The sequence below is a fragment of the Meles meles genome, chromosome 15, assembly GCF_922984935.1.
Source record: "Meles meles chromosome 15, mMelMel3.1 paternal haplotype, whole genome shotgun sequence".
NCBI lineage: Eukaryota > Metazoa > Chordata > Mammalia > Carnivora > Mustelidae > Meles > Meles meles.
This window is the reverse complement of record NC_060080.1, coordinates 74,058,536-74,079,203: the sequence shown is the minus strand read 5'-3', so window position 1 is coordinate 74,079,203 and position 20,668 is coordinate 74,058,536. Positions and strand designations below refer to the sequence as shown.

Genomic DNA, 20,668 nt, shown 5'->3' with positions numbered 1-20,668 from the left:
GAGTGTTCATATTCTTAAGCACCACTACACTGAGCTCTGGAAAGGTTACAGTTTCTATACTACTATTAACATTTAGCATTATCCAGTGTAGTAGTTTTAGAAAGTCCACAAATTCTTTGATACTTCTGTCTTCATGAGTGAAGCCTTATTCTCTTCCCCCTAAATACTGGCCAGACTTAGTAGTGACTTGCCTCTAATGACTAGAAATTTCACTCAAAGAGGTTGTAAAAAGCATAGTGGCTTTCTGTTTGGTCCCTTTTAGATCACTGGCTCTGGGGGAAGCCAGATGCCATGTGCCTTAGTCAGTTTAGGCTGCTATAACAAAATAAACTGAGTGACTTATCAACAACAGAAATTTATTTTGCACAGTTCTGTAGGCTGGAGTCCGAGATCATAACATGAGCATGGTTAGGTTCTGGTGAAGGCCCTTTTCCAGGCTACAAATGACTGATCTCTTCTAGTATTCTAACATGGTGGGGAAAGGCTAGCTATTCAAGAGGGCTCTATTCTTTTCCAAAGGCTCCACCTCCAAATACAATCACATTGGGGATTAGATTCTAACATATAAGCTTTCAACAAACTTTGGGGGAGACATAAGATTTACAAAAATATAAAACAATGCTACTCTATTATTTGTTTTGAAAAGGTTATTTTTCGGGTGCCTGGGTGGCTCAGCTGGTTAAGCGCTCTGCCTTTGTCTCAGGTCAAGAACCCAGGATTCTGGGATCAAGTCCCACATGGGGGGACTTTCTCTACGAATTTTTTCTCTTAAGAATTTTCTGTAGTTATGAAAATGTTCTATGCTTTGTAGCCCAATATGGTAGTCATAGTGAAATGAAGCCCAATATGGTAGTCACAGTGAAATGCTACATTCCCTCTATAATACCACTTCATGGTTAATGTGACTGAGGAACTGAATTTTAAATTCTAAGAACTTTAATTAATTTAAATATAGTCACATGTGACAAGGGGCTACCATATTGAACAGCCCAGGTCTACAGCGTTACTCGTCATCTTGTACTTATCTTCCTATCTGTATGTTTTTCATCCTCTTTTATGCCTTTTTTGAAGGATGCAATAGGTACAATAAAAAAAAAAACCTGAAAATTTACTATTTCACTATTATATCTTCCTTCTAGTGGATTCCATCATTCTTGCTTTTTATTTTTTTTTTTATTTTTATTTTTTTTAAATATTTTATTTATTTGACAGAGAGAAACCACAAGTAGGCAGAGGCAGGCAGAGAGAGAGGAGGAAGCAGGCTCCCCACTGAGCAGAGAGCCAGATTCAGGGCTCGATCCTAGGACCCTGAGATCATGACCTGAGCCTAAGGCAGAGGCTTTAACCTACTGAGCCACCCAGGCGCCCCTGCCAACTGTATTATAAAAAAAAAAAAAAAAAAAAAAAAATTCAGGACATTGAAGAAGATCACATAAGATATTATCAAATATTTACTGATAATCTCCATATAATAAGCATAAATGGATCTTTATGCTTATGTAAATTTATTACATAAATGTAAATGACAATAAGCACCTGAGCCTGAGTTATGGGTAGCTACCACAAAAGCATGGGAACTCAAAAACAGGTGATTAAATTTGCAACAGGGCAAAAAAAAAAAAAGAGAGAGAGAGAGAGCTGCAAAATATGGTTCATTCAAGAACAATTTGTAGATTAGTCTGTCAAAAGAAGACTCGTACCAAAAAAAAAAAAAAGACAGGCGAAGTATAGACTTTGAATCTGGACTAAAGAATTTAGATTATTCTACAAGTGGTAAAGCCTTGAAGATAGGAGAGTGCCTAACTCAACTTTAACTTCTTTCTGGAAAAGAAACACCAAGACAAAGGGAACTGTGAGATGAACAGCGTACGATGACGGAGTTAAAATTCTGTCCTGGTATCTCTTCCATGTTCTCTGTCTGGCCCATTTCCTCTTACTAAGAATATCCTTTTTTCCCCTTTTCTTTATCTGTGACATACTCATTCTTCAAGATCTAGTTTAAGCATTCACTTTCTCTGGCAAGTCTTTTCAAACCATTTCAGCTTTCAGACTAGTTTCCCCTCCACTCTTAAGTATTTTGTGTATACATTTATTAAGTAACTTTTAACCTCATACATTAATAGTGGGATTACTTAAAAGAAATCTGGCAACATTTTTCAGACTTTAAAATGCAACTATTCCTTTAACACAATAACTCATGTCTGTGAAACTGAAATTGTGACATAAATATGTTAAGATATCTGTACGAAGATGTTTATTTCAATACTATAGTAGCAAAAATGAAGAACCTGAATATTAATCAATAGATATACATTTAACATAAATCATGGTCTATTCATGTAATGAACTATTCTGCAACTATAAAAAATAAGGTAATTTTAGATTTATATTGACACAGAAAAATGCCCAGGATATTATCTATGCAAAACCCAAAACTTATTTTACAAATTAATACGTATTTGGTTTCTTTCTAATAAAGTATGTGTGTTTATATACACATACATTAAGAAAAACTCAACAGTAAACACACACAGTTAAGAGTTACCTCTGGAAAGTGGTAGGTCAGGGGAAGAGAACAGAACAGACTTTTCCTTTAAATTTTATATACTTCTATATTGAATTAATTCACTCAACAATCACTTAAAGATTTCTAGAGTGTTGGGCACTCATGATTTATACCATTCACTTGGCACTTACACATTAAACATTTAGAGAGAATATTTTATGTTTCTGTTTACTGCACTGAAACACCCTGAAGGCAAGCTTTTACTTTCCACAGTAACAACCATAATAACTTACAATCAACTAACTGTTTACAGATTTACAGATTCACACAAATATGTAGAAGTATTTAAAAATGGAATGAACAGGGATGCTTGGGTGGCTCAGTTGATTAAGCAACTGTCTTCGGCTCAGGTCGTGATCTCAGGGTCCTGGGATGGGGCCCTGCATCAGGCTCCTTGCTCTGTGGGGAGTCTGCTTTTCTCTCTCCTTCTGGCCCTCCCCCAACTTGTGCATGCACACGCTCTCAAATAAAATATTTTTTTTTAAAAAAGAGAAAAATGGAATGAATAAATTCATATCTAATTCATGACAGTTGCTGCTTCTGAAAGGATAGAAGTGAGAATGGAATGGAATGAAACGTACTTTTTAAGAAAGAAGATTTAGCTCAATAGGCAATATTTTATGTATAATTTTTCATAGAAACTCATGATACTAATCATTTGTAGGTTAAGAAAGTGCAAAAAAAAAAAAGTGCAAATTTTTTTCCAGTCGATTATTACTTGCCTTAACCTTTACTAGCACCCTTCACTGCACAGAACTTTTCACTTATGTAGCCTATTTATTTATTTATTTATTTATTATATGAGAGAGAGAGAGAGAGAATGAAAGGGCAAGCATGAGAGGGGAAGGTCAGAGAAGTCCCCTGATGAGCAGGAGGGCGATGTGGATGCAGGACTTGATCCTCCAACTCCAAGATCATGACCTGAGCTGAAGGCAGTTGCTCAACCAACTGAGTCACCCAGGCACCCCATGCAGTCAATTTCTTGATGTTTCCTTAATGACTGATTTTTGGGGGCACTGCTGAGGAAAAAGTACTTTCTTCTAATTTCTTCTATGATTTTCTAAAAATATTGAGCTCTTACTTGGAGGACATTATCCTAAGTGAAATAAGTCACTTAGAGTTGGACAAATACTGTCTGATTCCACTTACATGAGATTATATCTAAAATACCAAACTCATAAAAGTAGAGTACAGGATAGTGGTTTCTAAGGGCTAGGGAGGAAAAGAAAATAAGGAGTTGGTATTCAATGGGTATAATGTTTCAGTTATGCAAGATGAGTAAGTTCTTCAGATCTGATAGCAACATCTTGACGATACTTAACAATATTATATTGCACACTTAAAACTGTGTTAAGAGGGTTTTTTAATATAGTAACAAAATTTTTTAATTGAAAAAAAGCTCTTTAATCATTTTAAATGTATTTTTGGTATTGTACAAAGTAGGAAATTAACTGAATGCTTCTCCAAATGAATAATCAATAGTCTCAATATCATTTATTGATCAATAAATAATTTCTTTATTGATCTGAAACACCATTATCATAAATGGGCACTAGAATTCAACAGTGGAAAAGAACTTTGCCCTGGGAATCTTTCCATGACTCTATCATCAATATGGTTCACCTTATACCGAATAATATAATCACCTTTTTCTTTTTTCTACCAGTACAGACTTAAAATATTAAGTTAATCTGTAATATGCTATTAAGATTTACTTGTATATCTTTTTTAAGTTACTGAGTACAAGTATTCTAAAAAATTAATTTTTGTTTAGTTCAACTAAGGAGTTACAGAAAACTAGTAAGCCTCAATAGACTTAACAAACCACTAAACTGAAAAATGAACAGAATGAAAGTAAAATTCTGAAACAACAGGTAATACCACCATCATTGACTGGGAGTCGGGAGACCAGGGCTCTAATTTCAACCACCACCCTGAACAAGTAAATAAACCTAAAGAATTGCAACTACAGTTCTATATCCAATATTCTATAATTTCTAATTTAACATCTCTAAGATAATTAAAATATCTAATCCTCATAGCTGGCACCAAAAAAAGCAAGGTATATAGTTTTCTTTAGTGACCTACTTTAAAGATTATTTATTTATTTATTTATTTGACACAGAGATAGCTCAAGTAGACAGAACAGCAGGCAGAGAGAGAGAAGGAGAAGCAGGCTCTCCGCAGAGCAGGGAGCCAGATGTGGGCCTCCATTCCAGGACCCTTGGGATCACGACCTGAGCCTAAGGCAGCGGCCTAACAAACTGAGCCACCCAGGCGCCCCAGTGACCTACTTTAGATGTTTATCAAATGTTCTTTACACCAGTGTAAAACATCAATCTAATAATTTAAATTTGTTTTCCTTAGCTATCTTCTGAGCATACAGAAAAATAAAACTGAGCAACATCCTTTAGAATTACCTTCAACCAGGGCACTTGGGTGGCTCAGTTGGTTAAGCTTCTGCCTTCTGGACTCTATGACGCAGAGTCCTGAGATCAAGCCCCTTATCAGGCTCCCTGCTCAGTAGGGAGCCTGTTTCTCCCTCACTCTCTCCCCCTGCCTGCTGCTCCCCTTTGCTGGTGGGGGGTGGGTGTGTGTGTGTGTGTGTGTGTGTGTGTGTGTGTGTGTGTAATAAAATCTTTTAGAAAAATTACTTCGAACCATGTGAAATGTTTAGCCATCCTTAGCTTATCCCTCTTTAGAATAACACTTAAGTTTTTCTAATAGACATATTTTTCAACCACTTCAACATTTTACAAGTCTTACTATTATAAAATGGTATCGTGAGTTTACACACACATAAACACACTTTAGGATGATTCATTCAATTGTAGTCCATATTGTTTTCTGCTTTACTTAGTTCTGGTTCAACATTTCTAAGTGACTACTCACTTTTTTGTTGTTTCTATAAAGATGAAGGTACTTTTTTTCCTTAGACCATTCCGACTAATTTGATTTCTATTCTTGGTTTTTCAGGTACGTAACCCCAGCGCATTTTTTTAAATTATCTATGAACTTAATATGCTTAATAACTTAAAATAGTAATTATATGAACAAATCTTGGTCCAGAAAAGGAAGCTGGAGAGAAACAGAACTATTTACTAAATGCCTATCTGCAAAATGGTTAGCAGTATTTTTCTAACTGATAGCTTCCATATTATACAACTTTTAAAAATTTCCCAACTATCACAACACCAATATGACTATTTCATAAAATAAAAGTTGTATTTAAATCCACCTATGCTGCTCTTGTTCCCTCTTCAGCTACCAAAGTCACTGTTTCAGGAGAATACTCTAAGCTCATTTGTAATCAGCTCTTCATAAAACTATGTTGATTACTATCTAGAACCTACACTTAATGACCGATTTGCCCTAAGCCGTATTTTGTAGCCCCCCACCCTTTTAAAAAAGATTTGTTTATTTTAGAAAGAAAGCATGCAGGGTGTGACTTCGGAGCCTGATGCCAGGCTTGATTTCATGACTCTGAGATCATGACCTGAGCCAAAATCAAAAGTCAGATACTTACCTGAGACTATGCCACCCAGGTGTCCCTAGTGGCCCCGACTTTTACTTTTTTTTTTTTTTAAGATTTTATTTATGTATTTGAGAGAGACTGAGCATGCAAGAGAGCACAAGCTGGGGTGGGGGAGAGACAGGGGAGAAGCAGACTCCCAGATGAGCAGGGAGCCTGAGACACAGCTTGACCCTAGGACCCTGGGACCATGACCTGAGCCAAAGAATGCTTAACTGAATGAGCCACCCAGGCATTCTACAGCCCCTTTAAAAAAACAAAACAAAACAAAACAGAACAGTTCACCTATTTCAATGAAGGTTTTTAGTATATTTTCTAATAAGAAAAAGTCTTCTCTAAAGGCTTACAAGCAGTCTGTAAGATGAGCAGAAGACTGGTAAAATGTGAGGTAAGTTAATTCCAAATCTAGTAACTAATTTTAGACTGCAAAGACCCATATTTTTTGAAAGCCACTGCCGGTTCTCAAACACACCAGGTCCCACGATCCAAAACTTCTAAGAATATAGTATCTTAAAAAGGGAAGGTTGGTTTGTTGTTGTTTTTTAACTGATAATGGTGAAACAATTTCCCTTAGCAATCTGTTTCAACTTAATAAACCGACAGTCATTAATTCTTTCAGGGCTAACTCCAGTTTTTTGAGAAGAAATTATCTTCCACATAAAATCATCAAACAGACAGGAGTCCATACCACCAGGGTACAAAAGAAATAGCCACCTTTTATGACCAGTATTAAGTTTTGCTTTTCTTTCTAATACCCAGTTTGTGTGCACACTAAATTTCCATCATTCAGCCACGAAAGTAATTAAAATACTGTTTCTATGTATTTATATTTACATAACCTATGGTCACAACTAAATTTCCATCATTCAGCCACGAAAGTAATTAAAATACTTTTTCTATGTATTTGTATTTACATAACCTACGGTCACAAACTTATCCTAGAAAGACAGAAGCACTGGCTTGAAGTCTCAAGTAAAAAATTTGTTTTTAATTCTGGATTCTGACTTTATCATCAGTTATCTTCATCTCCAATAAATGATATAAATACACATTATCCTAAAGTTGCTGTGGATATAAAAGCTAAAAATGTCCAAAATTAAAAAGCACTTAAAACACAAAGCATGGAGAATTAAGCTCTTATTCAAGATTAAAATGACCTGTGAGGACTTTATCATCAGACCAACTACTATAAAGTCACATCACAATCACAACTATTAAAATCTTTTTAAAAACACAAACCTCTTTCCTTCCAGAGTCCACATATAGTATTTAAAAACCAAAGAAATGGGGGCGCCTGGGTGGCTCAGTGGGTTAAAGCCTCTGCCTTCGGCTCAGGTCATGATCCCAGTGTCCTGGGATCGAGCCCCGCATCCGGCTCTCTGCTCTGCAGGAAGCCTGCTTCCTCCTCTCTCTCTGCCTGACTCTCTGCCTAGTTGTGATTTCTCTCTGTCAAATAAATAAAAAATATTAAAAAAAAGTTATAAAAACCAAAGAAATGTAAAAAAAGTAACAAAAATCACCTTACCTCCACCACTCCAAGACACTACTGCTAACATTTTACCAAAAATTTTCTGACACTTCAAAAAAATCAAAAGTGCATAATTCCAAGTTTCAGAGCGTGTACTGTATGTATTCTCAATGCATGTCTATGGTTGGTTTGTAACATTTTTCTAGCCAACTAAAACCAGAATTAACTTTACAAACTCTAGACAAGCTCACTACACCCAACTCTCTCAGCTTAGTTTTTCAGCTTTAAAGATTTCAGCTAAGAGGTTCTCAAATCAAATGACTCAGAAATAGAAGACAGGCTTCCTGTGAGACACTGCAATAGAGACTATGACAGCATCGGAAAAAAATCTGTAAAGGCACCCTGAGAGTTACAACAACTTGTATGTGGGGCTACAGATGATATAAAGACACTTAAAGTGTTGTTTTATCTCTGCAACTGAAGATCTTAGATTCTGGCAACATACAATCTAATTTAGACCTGTCTGTCTGCCTTCAGTTTCTGGATATAAGGGCAAAACAATGAATGCAATGAAGAAGGAAGACACTATGAAAACAAGATGAATGGCCCCAAATCTGCAGGTAACTTCCTTCAGCAGACTCATGTTTCTTTCTTAATCATTTCCATAAGCATGCTGTAACTTAGCTTAAACTTTGGGCTGCAACTTTTTTTTTTTTTTTTAAGGTAAGCTCCATGTGCAATGTGGGGCTTGAACCCACAACCCTGATATCAGGAGTTGGATGCTCTACCAACTAAGCCAGTCAGGCATCCCCTGCAACAATTTTCTAATTGTGGCACAAAGGTAATTCGAGAAATGATTAAAGGGTAGAACACATGTTAGACTGCAGGGGGTCATAACAAACCTTCATCTTAATAGCATTTCATAGAAGACTCTCCAACAGACTCGGGTCTTGGAAAAAGTGGACAGGCAAAGTTACAAACAAAACTCTGGTGGTGTACGTACATATAAGAGTATACAGGGACGCCTGGGTGGCTCAGTTGGTTGAGCAGCTGCCTCCAGCTCGGGTCATGATCTCGGCGTCCCAGGATCGAGTCCCACATTGGGTTCCTTGCTCAGCAGGGAGCCTGCTTCTCCCTCTGCCTCTGCCTGCCACTGTCTGTCTGTGCTCACTCTCTCTGACAAATAAATAAAATCTTAAAAAAAAGAGTATGCGTGTGTGCGCACGTGCCCACATCCTTAAAAATATTTATTGGAGGACAAAACGATATCAACATGTTTATTCTCAATTCATTTTGACTTTGAATGTTATTTAAATCTAGTATCTAATTCAGCTATAAGTTCCATAAAAGAACCATGTCTGTATAATAATACCTAAGAAATTCAGACCTCAATGATTTATACTGTTAATTTAAATGATACAGAAAGTTTTAGAGCATCTCAGAAGTCACCTCATCCAAAATCCCCTACTTTAGAAATGGGATTAAGAAACCATTCTAGAAAAAAAAATCCACTTTTTTGGTTGTTTTTGCTTTTTTTTAAATCTTTGGTTTTATTAAATTCAAGTTAGTTAACATAATAGTGTATTATTAATTTCAGGGTAGAATTTAGTGATTCATCAGTCGTGTATAACACCGAGTGCTCATTACATCAAACACCCTCCTTAATGCCCACCACCCCATTATCCCATTCCCCAGCAACCCTGAGTTTGTTCTCTATAGTTAAGAGTTTCTTTAAAAACAAGCCGCTTGGATGAAAAAGCTCAGGCTCCTTCTCCCCAAACTTAACAGCAACATTTATTCAATGTCGCTACGTTATGTAAAAAAGGAAAGAAGGGATGGGAGGGCGGGAGGGAAGGAAAGAAGGAAAGGAGGAAGAAAGGAGTCTCCTCCACACTGTTAGCACTAACACTCTGCCAGACACAAAATAATAATATCTTACTCTTTTTAGTACCTAAGGCTACCATACCATCAGTTTCAAGCAAGTGATTCCTTAAAACAGACCCCATCTCAGTCACTGATGGCCTGTCATTCTGGGGATATTTGTATGGTGGGGAATATGAGCTTATGAGCCACTAACTAGCACTTCCGCACAGCTGAGGAGGGAGCCCTTTTACACCTACTTCTTATACATCAGGAACTGATAGATCTGGCCAAGAACTAGAAAAACAACTTGAAAACAAAATATGCCCCAATATTTCTATAAATGTTTTACAATTTTATATTTATAATTTTGTGTTTATAGTTTATAATCAAGATATGCAGAAAAAATAAAAAGTGAAACAATTAACCAAATAAAAGCAAAATATTTTCACTGGAGTTAAAAGGATACGATACGCTTAAAAGTAGTAAGAAAGAGGATTCCGAACTGAAATGGAGAAAAAAGGTATTTACGACAGTAGCAAAAAAATGACGTTTGGAATGAAGGCTTAGTAAATCACAAATTAAAGTCCACAGTATTCTTGAAAATGCCTATATATATATTTTTTAAATATTTTATTTATTTATTTGACAGATAGAGATCACAAGTAGGCAGAGAGGCTGGCAGAAAGAGAGAGGGGGAAGCAGGCTTGATCCCACGTCCTGGGATCATGACCTGAGACGAAGGCAGAGGCTTTAACCCACAGAGCCACCCAGGTGGCCCGAAAATTCCTATATTTAAAAAGACTTCCTTCCTCCTCAACTTCAGGAAAATTATGGTATATTATTATAGTATATTATATTAGTATATTAGTATAGTATATTAATTATAGTATATTAAATTATATTAAATTGATGAGTAAACTTCCTAATGCTGGACTTACAGCATACATACTAAAAGACTTAAGAAAAACACTAATATCTGAAATAAAATCTACTGTTTCAGCAACATTAATTATGAGATGCCATATTCATATCTGTCTTAAAGCTATTTTACCTCCCATGTAAATGGAAGCTCTGCCTCTGGGAAAAGGTAACTAATGGTATAATGTTGAGGTATAAAACTTACCAGGAATATGTACATGTGTTCATCAAAAGATATACACAAAATGCTCATAGCAGCACTATTTCTGAGAGCCAAAGATGAAAACTCTTATGTCTATTAATCGTACACTGAATAAATTGTATTGTACTCATACAATGTAGTATTATACAGCAACAAGAATGAACAAACTATCAATACAAGCAACAACATGGATGAAAACAAATACTGAGTGAAAAAGCCAGACACACAGGAATACATACTGGGTGATTACATTTATATAAAATTCAACAGACAAAACTAATCCAAGCAGTTAGAAAGACAGGGTTGGGAATACTGAGTGGGAAGACCCAGAGGCGGGGAATGCTGGGATGGGATGAATACCACCCACTTCTTGGATTCTGGTAGTGTTTATTTCTTGATCTAGGTATTGTTGGCTGCACAGAGGTGTTTACTTTGTGTAAAGTCAGCAAGCTATACACCAATGATTCGAGCACTTGTATACTTTCATTAAAACCCTAGTTTAAAAAAAATCTAATAAAATTATTTTAACAGGGGCGCCTGGGTGGCTCAGTGGATTGAGCCGCTGCCTTCGGCTCGGGTCATGATCTCAGGGTCCTGGGATCGAGCCCCGCATCGGGCTCTCTGCTCCACGGGGAGCCTGCTTCCTCCTCTCTCTCTGCCTGCCTCTCTGCCTACTTGTGAATAAATAAATAAATAAAATCTTAAAAAAAAAAAAAAAAAAAAAAAAATTATTTTAACAATTTAAATTAAATAATTATATATAGTATATGTGTATATGTAATTATATATAGAATGACAACTGCTAATTTAAATGACACATACATACTGCCACTCCTACCTGCTCTAATTCTTTTTCTTATCTCCATCCCCATACCAACCCAAAATTAAGTCTTTTGAGAAAATACAAAGTGAAACTTTTAAGAAAATTTTAGGGTCAGAAGTAGATGAGGAAAAATAACAAATGTGTAAGGTAGGTGATTCTTCCAAGACTCTTCCATCCTCTTCCTCCCCTACATGCTTCTTTTGTCTGTGAGGAAGCAAGCACTCCTATCCAAAAGGTCTTTGTCCAAATCAGTTTTGGACTATCTCTTTTACTGGGTCTAAAATACCAAAATTTGACTAAGTGATCAGTTTCTTAAAAATGCAAATGCATTTCAAAGGATTATGAAGTTATCAGTCATTTACACTCAACTGTTCATTAGATCTGTGGCTACTTTTAACAGAAAAATGAGTGATTTCACAATTTCTTTCACCATTCACTTTGCCAATAACATTCAATTTGAAAACACAGTGTACTCACCCACCCCCATTTCTTTCAAACACTTCTTCTCTATCCTTTCTCTCTACCATGATACAAACCTGGAATGATTTCTACTTTCCATTTGCTAAATTCTACACCACTTCTAATTTTCCTTAAAGCCTTTCCCCCCCCCCAAGGACGTATGATTATGTGGGAAGAGACAATTACTAATGACATATATATACCAACCCTGTGCAGCTCAAAATAGAACAGGTGAATAAAGAAGAGTTATATGTTCTTTCTCTTCCCCACCTGCTTCCTCCTGAGTGTCAGATTCTCATAAAGCCATGTGGTCTCATACATACTATGTTATACACTGTAGAGATAAGATACAAAATCAATACTTGAGTGTAAAAAAGAATTCTCATATCTAAACTCAAGCCAGCAAACCAGCAAAGGCTAAACTGATTTAAGTCCATTATCAATACATGGTACTAAAGAAATCAATGCCAAAGATCGAACCCCTACAATAACCAGTTAATTCCACTCTGAGGAAAAACTTTCAAAAGTCAAAAGATTTTGACACAACCTAACTTTACCATGTGGTACATGAGTGTTGATGCACCCTAGAAGAAAACAGTGAAGTGAAGACTTTTACTGTTAACAGAAAAATAATTTTAAAGCACAGGATATTACCCATTTCTATCACTCAACTTCAAAGCTTTGAGAAAAAAGTAGGCTCTCTTCACAAAAAAGATGAATGTATCTCTTCTCTCAAAATATGTGCAAGTAATACACAATGCTTTTAAAGGTTTAGCCACCAGTTGAGAGAACAGCATTTAAGCATTTTTTTCTGAACATAGTTACATGATTTTCCATTCATCTAAAGGGCTAAACATTTGACAACTTGACCTTTAGAAATTGGGGAGAGTAAGCAAGTAACATACAGAACTTAAATTTGCTTTACTATACTATTTGTTTTTTTTTTAAACAAAAATATACACAATTAATGTACTCATTTTTAAAGTATTTTTGATATTTCCTTAAACTAAAATAAATTATTTAAGAGAAGTTAGTTGGTTTCATTTCTCTATTTTCTAAGGATTAAGTTTACACAAATTTCTTGTGTTAACCTAACATATATAAAACACCCAGGCTATGTATCTAAAGACAGCAAGCTTTGGTGACAAGAGAATATTTAGTCCACAAAACCTGTCAAAATTACCACTGAAGTAGCATTTAACTCATATTTTGTTCCTTCCTGAAATAGTCTAGGCTATTACCATGAGCTAAAATGACTTAACACCTTTTATTCATAACTATGAGTTATTCAAGGGAAATCTACCCCTTTTTGTATAATGAACGCTTAGTGATCTCAACAAGCTGGGAAAACATGCTGGCCAATCAAGGCAATCTCTTCTGGCGACAGATCTACATTAGAGGTAAAATTATGATTAGAAGGTTACCTAGAAAATGTGAAAGCAGATATTTAACAATCAATGACATCAGACTATGGTACCAGCCTTCAATAGGAATAGAGGGGATAAGATAGGGGACAGATGTACTTCAAAGGCTAGGTTATTCCCTCCCCTAAGTGTGAAGATATTCTGCCAAACGCAGAATTGTTATCTCCTCTTTTATGGGAAGATTCAGTGATATATTTCAATTTTGAAATTTTTCTCTGCTATTTACTATGAATATTCAGCGCTGATTCATGTCTATCTTACAGAACTGCTAAAAGGGTTAAATGATATAGTGTATAAGAAAGTATCTGACAGACTCTACTACATAAAAGAGACCTATGTTTGTTATTATTATTCTCAACGCCCATTTCTTCTGTTTCCTTAGTCTTTCCTTAAAGAATATTTCAATTCATTAGGTATAAAATTAATGACTTATAACTATAAGCCAGTTTCCTTAAGGTTATTCAAAGTCACCTAGATTGCATTTTGGGGTATATCAGAAATTAACGACTCATGCACATTTTATCACTTGGATTTAGTTTTATATACAACTGATTCCATTCCTTACTATTATTTTTAATATTTTTAATAGCTGAGCATCTATCAAGTGCTAGATACTTAAAACTCTCAGCAATAATTATTCCATAAGGCAAGTATAATCATCCCTACCTTAAAGATAATGAAGCAAGGCTCCAAGAGTTTATACTGCTTGCCCTGTGTCAAACACCCTCTTGATGGTGTAGCCAGGATTAGAACCCCCATTTAGCTAGCTGTAACACTGAACTATATTACACTGTCCAACTGTCTCAACTCTTCTATTTTGCTTCTTTATCATTTTATTTTCAAAGGTTAACAACTACAATTTGGGGGTACCTGGTGAGCAACCTCTCATAAACTGGAATTCTCTGGAAGTGGAGAATGCAATTCAAAGGGCTGATTAAATTAGTAGTCTAAAATAATCTTTCAGAGAATAGTGGGACAAGACAGACACAAAATAAGAGTAATGTGTTAGTTAGGAATATGGGGCAGCTGGATGGCTTAGTTGGTTGAGAATCTTTCGGCTCAGGTTGTGACCCAGAGGTCCTGGGATCAAGCCCTGCATCAGGCTCCCTGCTCAGTGGGGAGTCTGGTTCTCCTTCTGCCACGCCCCTCCACCCCACTTGTGCTCTCTCTCTAATAAATAAATAAATCTTAAAAAAAAAAAGGAATAAATTGGAGAACAATAAAAAACCTCAAGTTAAAATAATTCATTATTGTAGATTGTTTAGCTTCAAAATTAAGATAAAGGTGGGGGGACCCTAAGAAAATACTCACTAGCCTTGAATTCTGCCAAATTTAAGTTCAGGGGTCCTAACAGGTCATTCTCTACTGGTAGTTCTTGTGTTACCTGGTAGGTCTCCAAATTGGCTGACCCGTCCATGGGTTTGCCAGAACTTCCAGTAAAGAAAGAGAAAAGCAGTATAGTGACAACCCATAGGCCTCATCAGTAGAACTTTAACACTGGCATTGTCACCACCTCATTCCTACCCGTCAAATAATTTGTAAGCTTTGAGAAAAAAGGCTCTCCTATACCCCACCCCAAACATTAAAAAACAAAACAAAACCAAACCCTGGGTGACATCTTCCTTTCATGGATGTAAATATTTTGAAGCTTTAGCCACAAGAAGGGAGAGAGCAGTGCCCCACAGTACTTAATCCCTAAAAAAGGAAAAAATCATGTCCCTTGTCCAGAACTCTTTTATCAAAAATGTTACAGAAGTTCCTTATTCTGAAGAACCTGAAGGTAAAATATGAGACAGTAAGCCCACAGAAAGTATGATTAGCATGCAAGAATGCTAAGGAGTATTCTCGCTGCTGCATATTATAAATACGTAGCTGCATCAGGAATATTTCATGTAATACTATACGTATTCAATTGCTTCAGTAAAGTTTAATTAAAACAAAACCCTGTAATTCCAGGGTCATAGGTGATATTTTTATTCCACAAATATGAAATTAAAAAGCTGTGATTACTATTTTACTCTTTATGGTTATTTCAGACTAGAAATTAGTAGCAATATCCCTTAATATATTGTATTCATTAAATTTCTTTAACTATAAATGATTACATAAAATTTCAGAACTTCAAAAGAATCTTATGAATTTTCCGGCCAGAAAAAAAACTACACCTATTTTCAAAAACTTCCATATCAAGATTTTCAGTTGTCAAATTTCATCTTTTATTAAAACATAACAAATGAGAAACTAATAACAATGATTGATTCCAGGTAGGAGAATTTGGTATGGGAGGCAGGTGTAGGCAAAAAACTCTGCAATTTTAAATTATGTGCATTTATTACCTATTCAAACCAATCAATTTTAACTATGAGCTAAAAGTGCTCAGAATACACAGCACTTCTGTAGGCTTGTAAGCTTTCCTCATACTTCTCCTAGAAAAAGACTACCAATGAGAAATAAAAATAAATTCATCAGAACAAGTTGCAAAAGCTAAATCCTTTTAGAACTTTTAGAAGAAAATAAAGATAAAAAAAACTAACCCCACACTACTTCCAGATTCACCGAGTCTGAAATGTATTATAAAAGAGTACCTATGTGCAAAACAAATTATTTTTTACCGAAGTAGTATGTGAAATCCTAAACTCTGGAACTTAACTAAAAGACCAAAATATATTCCATCTTAAGACAGTGTGCCATTTCAGATAACGTGAGTGAAGACAGCATTAAACACCCAGATCAATTATTTCCCAACATGGGTTATAAGTAGTTCTCCCCCATTGAAGGCTTTGGAAAATCCTCATAAGAATTCACTCTATTAGACTGTTTCTTTCTACTTCAAACATTGGCCATTAGATATACAAGAAAGTGTGTGTGTGTGTGTGTGTGTGTAAGGACATTATCAGGAAGTTTTTAGACCAATTAACTTGTGAGTGAATAAGCAACTAAAAACCAGCCCTGACAAAATTTGTGCTTGGGAAAAAAAAAAACCAGAACTATCTTGTAACTATTCTATTACCACTAAAAAGCCAAAATCTATTCTTTACATTAAATATATAGACTGAGTTAACTTGTCTTAAAAACAGTGAGTGCTGACTTCAATTCCCAAAGAGGAAAGCTTTCTGATCCACCATTATGTAACTCTATCCAAACTCTAATATAAAAGTTACATATCTATTAAGGGTTGGTTTAAAAAAAAAAGTAAAACACACACGCACGTGTTAGCTATACTTCCTTAATTACCTTGTCAAAATTATTAAACCCAGCATATTCTTAAACAACAGAACCTCTCCCATCCAAACTAGAAATAGAGACACTCCAAATGCTCCATAAAACTTTTTAAAATAAAGAGTATTCCTTTGGCTAACTTCTGATTGTTATGTGAACTGTACATTTTAAAAAAATAAACTGCCAATTTTTGAAGAATTACATATTTCACATAAATCTGGCAAAAACTTTATTAGTCTTTTAATCTAGCTTAATGTTTTATTCATTTTAAAGCCATTTATTTGCCCTCTAAAAGACCCACAGCATTTTCCCTGAAGGCTAATCAATCAGCAAGTTCTTGTCCCCTCTGTGCCAACAGAGAATCTCCAGAACAGTTTCTACTAGCTGCAGCAAAACAACAATTCTACAGTGCATCTGATTTACTATTTCATTAGGTACATATTGAAATCCTGATTTCATGAACATCTCTGTCAGTCAGCTTACGTACATGAATGAAAAGAAAACTGACACTCTGGCATGCCAATACCAACAATCAAGCCACTTTACTTCAAAAGGAAACAGACTTTAGCAGCTAATAATTCACACAAATGAAGAAAAGTATCCAAGATAAAAAGTACCTCAACTAAGTTTGAAATTACACACATCGTGAAAAGGATATTCAGAATAAATATTTTAAAATATGTAATGAGACTAAATTAAGTTTGGTCAAACAGATTTGATTCAGCCCTAATGGTATGAACAAATCAGTACATCTTGAAAACACTTACTTACTTCTAGCAATTAAATCCTTACTATGCTAGGATTTCAATCTAGTGTCACTAGTTTTCTCAAAAAATTTTGTGAGTCAACATATAGTGGAAGGAGACTTGAGTATTATTTCAATGGAACACAGGAAAACCCTGATATGCAAATGTGAAAGATGATGATGAAACTATAAATACTTTGAATTTACAAAAAAACGGTAAATGTATCAAAGAATCATTAAAACATATCTGCCAATAATGTTACACAAGACCTCTAACTGGCTTGAAACATCACATTCTTTCAAGCAACATATAACAAACTGCTTTCTCAAGGACTATCTGTAACAGTGACCAGTGAAAACCCTTTGAACTATTTCTCAGATTATCATCTCTCTTCCATTTAAGTATTTTCCTCAAGTACAACACTGAAACAGTTTTTAAGCAAAGAATGTGTAATTTTTAAAAAGGCATTTAATCTCAATTCCCTGAATCAAAGGAGGTGTGACAACCAATGCATGTAAAATTAACCTTAATCCGCCAACGAAAACACGCAAAATGTCTCCTAACAATTCCCCTCCTCCTTAAAACAACAACCGTACACATAAATATGGTACTGACCTCCACCCCCACCGAGAGCAGCTAATTAATTGAGAATAGTTACGTTTGGAGACCAAGGTGCAACACCCTACCCCATAAACCTCCCAAAATAACCACATCATCAAAGTAGAACTGAACATTTTTGCTAAACCAAGAATCCAACCCCCGGGAGCCTCAGCCCTTAGACAATGGTGGTTACCAGACAGAGCTGCACAGTTGGGTCCAAATGACACATTTCACTAGGCCTTGAACACAGCACACACTCACACTCTCCCAAGGGGCCAGTTCGAAGGAAGGGGCGTTCAAACCCCACCAGGAGACGGAGGGTAGCACGGTGGCGTAGGGGTTCGCTAAGGGAGGACAGGCGAGAGGGGTGGTCGATAGAGCGGCAGGGTAACTGCACTGCACGCGAGGGAGGGGGCTGGAAATGGCCGATGGATTCTATATTTATTTATTTAAAGGTCTTGATTTAACGGGTCCCTCCCAGGGGTTCTGTAACTAAAGCCAAACTGCGCAGCAAACATTGTGGGGTTGGGAGAGTAGTCGCTGCTGCCCCTACCCCGTGACTAGGAAGGGGGGTGGGGGAAACAAGTTCCCCGGCCAACACCACAGACCACTCGGATTCTCCCCCTCCCCCTCCTCCACAGGAAGGGGGAGGCTAACAGAGAAAAGGGGGAAAACAAGTTCCCCAGCCAGCCCCACCGCCCGATCACTCCCAGTTGTTCCCCCCCGCCTTCTGTTAGGAAGAGGGAGGCTAAACGTAGAAGGCAGTAGAAAAGGGGGAAATCCCACCCTTTGCCTCCCCCCACCCTAGCCACCAACAGACTCCTGCGGGGTCCTTGAGCCAGGCGAGAAGCCAAAGGATGGATGGGGGTAGAGGGTGCCGAGCCCCCCGCAACCAAACAAAGCGCGGCCTGAGCTAGAGCCCGAGCGAGTGGGGAAGCCGCGGCTTTTCCTGCCGGCCCGCGTCCGGGCCGGGTTGACACTGCGGCAGCCGCGGACCCGCCTCCGCTCAGCCTCCGTCTCCCAGCCCGGGGGCGCACAGGCCTCCCCCGCCCGCCCCGGCCTCCCCCGCCGCGGGTCCCGGCCGGCCGGCGCCCGAGCCGGCGGGCGGCGGGGAGGGAGCGCGGCCTTACCCCGCTCGCCGGCGTTGTTCCGCTCCTGGGGCAGCGGCGGAGGCGGCGGTGGCGGCGGCGGAGGCTGCTGCTGCTGCGGCGGCGGCGGAGGCTGCTGCTGCGGCTGCTGCTGGGGCGGTTGCGGCGGCGGCTGCTGCGGGGGCTGCTGCTGCTGTTGCTGCACCGGGCGCGGCCGCGACACTCGCCTGGGTCTCCGGTTGGCGGCTCGGACGGAGTTCATTTGCCGGGCTGAGGTGGCGGCGTTGGCGGAGGGACACACACACACACAAACACACACACACGCACAGCGAGCTCCGGGGCAGGAGTAGGGGGTGGGGAGGGGGAGGAAGGAAAGGGGGCGAGGGGAAGGGGAGATGGGAAGGGCGGAGGGGGCGAGCGAGACCCCGAGTCAAGAGAAAGGCCCGCGGAGACGGACAGAGACCGAGCGAGGCCGGGCGGGCGGGCCTGACGCACGGGGAAGGCCGAGGCCGCCGGGCGGGGCGGCCGCGAGGGACGGAGACAGAAAGACGGGCAGAGCGAAAGAAAGAAAGAAAGGGCGTCCGCCCGCCTGGGGATCCCGGGGCGAAGCGCGGCGTCGGCGGGTGAGGAGACAGACTCCGGTCCCGCCGACTCCCGAGCGGCGTCTCCGGCGGCGGGGGGAGTGGGCGGGCGGGCGAGGAAGGGAGAAGGAGGAGAAGAGAGGGAGAGAAGGGAGGGAGGGAGCAGGGGGCGCCGGGCTCTTTTTTTTTTTTTCCTCTTCCTACCCCCACACCCCCCGAAAGAGATTTCTGTGAGGAATTTTTTCTCTCTTTCTTCGGCCTCTTCGCTCTCCTCCCCCCCTTCTCTCCTAGGCGAAGGGGAAATGAGTGTGAAGGGAGGAGATAGAGGGAAAAAGAGGCGTCGTCGTTCCTCCTCCTTAAAGGAACCTTTCCTCCTCCTCCTCTTCCTCCTCAACCCCGTCGCCGCTGCTTCTGCTGCTGCTCCGTGGCAGGAGGAGCCATTGACATCGCCGGAGCCTCCACTCGCCCAGTGGGTCCCTCCCCGCCGCGGGGCTGGCCAGGGGCGCGGGGGAGGGCCGCGGGGCGGCGGGGGGAGGGGTGAATGGGCGGGGAAGCAGAGGGGCGGGGATTCTAGCCAAGCAGCCAATGGAGAGCTCCCATACAACCTTCAGGCCAATGGGGCCTCCGCTCTTATGGCGACGACCCTTCCTTCAACGCCCTGTTTCCTCTCTCGGGTTTCCTCCCTCCCTCGCCAAGGAGGGGGAAGGAGGGGAGGGGGAGTGTGGTGGGGCGGGTGATAATGGGGAGGTATCAGGGCATATAATAGAGCGGGGGGTGGGCGAAGGGAGCGCTAGTGCGTAGCGACGATTCTAGGAGAGGAGGTTCTCGGAGGAAAGGGCGGGGGCTGCTGATGTAATGGGGAGAAGTGATTAATCCTTTGGTTCTTCTTTTCAGTCCCCCCCCGCCCCCATCACCTTCACCCGATTTTTAACCAGAGAAAAAAGTGGAGCCAGGGAACCGATCCTTGGTAACTCGCGTTTTCTGTGGTAGGTAGGTTCAAAATGCGAGCTGTAGGGAGCGCTAGAGATTCTGTGCCCTTTAGCCCAGCTGAGGGTATTTGCAAACCTTGGAGATCCAATTCACTGAGCTTTCAGCTTGTGACCGAAGTTTGGAGTACTTTCCTAATGGTAGCCTGAGAGGAGTCACCTAAGTCTTGAAAACATTTTAAATAGACCTTTG

General features: G+C 39.2%; 1 protein-coding gene across 3 annotated transcripts in view; it reads right to left on the bottom strand.

Moving 5' to 3' along the window:
- Positions 1-19,186, bottom strand: part of FBXO11 (F-box protein 11) — an 88,055-nt gene extending 68,869 nt beyond the window's left edge. For all 3 annotated transcript variants that reach the window (XM_045978931.1, XM_045978932.1, XM_045978933.1), the window contains exon 1: positions 18,951-19,186. In XM_045978931.1, the coding sequence (XP_045834887.1) occupies positions 18,951-19,170 (220 nt within the window). In that variant the 5' untranslated portion in view covers positions 19,171-19,186. The remainder of the gene's footprint in view (positions 1-18,950) is intronic.
- Between the last annotated feature and the right edge of the window lie 1,482 nt (positions 19,187-20,668).